The 3,068-nt window shown below is 59.9% G+C and overlaps 1 protein-coding gene across 1 annotated transcript in view; it reads right to left on the reverse strand.

The window, feature by feature from the left end:
• Positions 1 to 283: 283 nt before the first annotated feature.
• Positions 284 to 3,068, reverse strand: part of RNF41 (ring finger protein 41, E3 ubiquitin protein ligase) — an 18,280-nt gene continuing 15,495 nt past the window's right edge. The window contains exons 4-6 of the mRNA XM_009891101.1: positions 2,071 to 2,206; positions 1,170 to 1,273; positions 284 to 672 (exon numbers count right to left, since the gene is read on the reverse strand). Of these exons, the coding sequence (XP_009889403.1) occupies positions 321 to 672; positions 1,170 to 1,273; positions 2,071 to 2,206 (592 nt within the window). The 3' untranslated portion in view covers positions 284 to 320. The remainder of the gene's footprint in view (positions 673 to 1,169; positions 1,274 to 2,070; positions 2,207 to 3,068) is intronic.

The raw sequence follows: 3,068 nt of genomic DNA on the forward strand, positions 1-3,068 counted from the left end.
AGGCTGGGGCTGAGGGGTCCGGCAGCGGTCGCTCCTCCTCTCCTTGAAAGACACGGAAGGGGGAAGGTGATCTGGAAGGGGCGGACATGGAGGGGCTGCAGCGCGTGCTCGCCGCTGGGCCAAGTGTTTGAGCAGTATTTACCAGAGGCATTTAATCATTTCAGCTAGGAAGCAAGAGGTTCGAGGGAACGGTGCCCTAAGAAAACCACGTCGGTGACTAGGGAACACCAGCAGTTTTGACCGGCAACCCCCGGTCTCCACCTCTGCACCTTCCCCCTCCTCTCCCTCGTCAGCACGAAGCGTTTCTCTTCCAAAGTCTTTTAGATTTCCTCCACTCCGTGTGCAAATATCATCACCAGTCCCGGCTCTAGCACCATGTCCTCGCCCATGTGCTGGTTTTCGCAGGCCATCACCACCACGGCTTGCTTGCCGGGGATGCGCTTGGCCACATAGTTCTCGTAGTACCGCCGGTTCATCTGGCGGGTCTCCAGCGTGGCCAGGCCCTGCGGCCAGTTCCGCTCGTGGGCGTTCTCGATCAGCTCGTTGATGATGGACGTGGGGCAGCCGCTCTCCACCAGCGAGCGCTTGATGACGGCCTGCAGCACCGCGTCCGGCGTGGAGATCATTCCACCCCACCGCGTCACCCGGGCCGGCTGCAGGGAGTTCACCCACCTGGGGACAGACATGGGGACAGGGGGTCAGCGCTGTGCGGTTTTGGGTGGCTCCCACCAAAATGGGGGAACTGTGTTCAGCAGCGAGGCCGGACGGGGAACGCCCCCATTTCCCCTCCCCTGTTTTCGCCCCCAGGCAGGACCCAGCTGCGGCGCTGAGCTCTGCTGCTCCCTCCCCAGAGGGAGGGGAAGAAAGGATGAGATGCGAAGCTGCTTCCTCCGGCCTTTCTCCCAAGGAGGAAGGAATCCGGCAGCAGGATGCAGGTGGAAGAATAAAAACGCCCCAACCCCATTGTGCAAGCGGCTCACGTGCCGCTCCCCGGCACAAACACCCCACGGCTGCCTCGCGGCTTTCGGGAAGCATTTTCTTCTCAAACTCAGAAGGCGCTTCCCCCCCTCCCAACCCCGCCAGCGTGGCGGGTGGACTCCCAGCTCCACTCCCGCCCCGATGCCGAGAAGCCCACCTCCTCCCCGGTGGCCGCGACAACCGCCACTTACTCCAGGATTTCGTTGTACTCGATGGTCTCCTCCAGGTTCTGCAGGTTGGGGTTGACGCTGCGGATGGCGCGCATGTAGGCCTTCAGCAACTGAATGTCCCGTTTCTGCAACAGGCGGGACACGGCGAGGTTTGAAAAAAGGAGTCAGTGCCGCGGCTACACACCACGCGACCGGAGCCCGGAGCAGGGCTCACGCGTCCCGGCCCCCCGGCTGGACCCCAGCGCTGCCGCACAGCAGCAGAGCCCCGACCGCGCCGCCCTCCGGCTGCTCTGCAGCCGCTGCCTTCGCCCACAAAGCTTTTTTGGTGTTTGGTGTCCAGGCAGGTGAGACCGACCCTTCCCACAAGAGACCTCGCTGCGAGACAGCCTGTCCTGGTTTCAGCCGGGACAGAGTTAATTGTTTTCCTCGTAGCTGCTGTGTTTTGGATTTCGTATGAGAATAACGTTCATAACACGTATTGGTTTAGTTGTTGCTGAGTAATGTTTATATTAAGTCAAGGACTTTTTCAGCTCCCCACAGAAGCTGATAGGAAGCACAGACAGGACACGATGGCCAAAGGAATGTTCTGTACCATCGATGTCATGCCCAGTACGTAAACGGGGGCTGGCCAGGGGGGCAGGAGTCCGTGATCGCTGCTCGGGATGGGCTGGGCAACCGATCATCGGGTGGCGAGCAACTGTATCGCATCACAATTTTATATATTCTTTTACCATCATTATTATGACCTTCTCTTCTGTTACTGTTCTTCTAAACTGTCTTTATCTCAACCCACGAGGTTGTTTTTTCCTTTTTCTCCCTCTTCTCCCCCCCCTACCGGGGGCAGAGTGAGCGAACGGCTGCCTGGTCCCAGTTGCCGGCCGGGGTTAAACCGCGACGCAGCCCCTCGCGCGCAGGGACCCACCTGCTCGGCCAGCTGATGCTTGTGCTCTGCCGAGGTCTTCTCCAGCTCCGCGATTCTCGTCTGCTGCTGCTGCACCACGGACCTTAAATGCTTGATGCAGTTGTGGTTTGGCAGCTCATCTTTGGGCATTTCCAAGCTGCGGAGCGTTACAGAAAAAGGTGGAGGCCCCACATTAGGGAAAGTTACACACCAGAGCACTTGGCATAAGCACACAAGCAGTCTCCAGAACAAATCCAGCCTTGGAGGACCTGCCAAGAGGCCCGGGAAGCCCAGCGCCGTAACCTCGCATAGGTGTAGGATGGCTCGTTCCTTGCTGTCTCTCAGGGCCAAGCCAAATGGTCTGGGGGAGAGCTACAGGAACAAACCACCACTGGTGGCACGCGATGGGGATTTTCCTCCCCCAAAGTGATCAGGGCTCAGAACCAGTGCCCGCACCAGGCAGCCCATGAGCTGGACCCAGTCTCTGACTTCACCCGAGGAGATGTGATAGTCGCCAAGCCGACAGCCAGTCACCACCTGGCTGGATGCTTACAACACGTGAGTGGGAAGGAGATCGGCACCGAGAGCGCAGGTGCCGAGGCCAGACCAGCCACCCACCGCTCCTGGCTCTCCGCAACGCGCAGGAGGGAGCAGAGCTCATGCTGGAACTTGTCCCAGAGGGCTGGAATGGCTCTGGTCGGATTCACAAAGGCCTCAGTACCCCGTTTCCAGCAGCCAACTGACACTCAAGCCCCAGCAACGAGCTGAAGAGCCAGCGGCTTTGAACCAAGTTTAAAATGAAATGGGTTTGACTAAAAATCCCTCCCGACCCTTTCTGCAGCACCACGGCCTTCAAAGCCCTGCCGCCCCCGGAGCTCTGCACCCAGGGGGCAAACGGGTGGCAGGCACCGAACCTCGGGTTCCTTCCCCGAGCCTGTGGTCCCCACTCTGCCCACCCGCTGTGGCAGAGCCCCCCACGGCCATCCTCACCAGCATCACTGCTCGCAAGTCACCGGGCG

This window comes from Charadrius vociferus, unplaced genomic scaffold (genome assembly GCF_000708025.1).
Source record: "Charadrius vociferus isolate BGI_N301 unplaced genomic scaffold, ASM70802v2 scaffold1829, whole genome shotgun sequence".
In the NCBI taxonomy this organism is placed as follows: Eukaryota; Metazoa; Chordata; class Aves; order Charadriiformes; family Charadriidae; genus Charadrius; species Charadrius vociferus.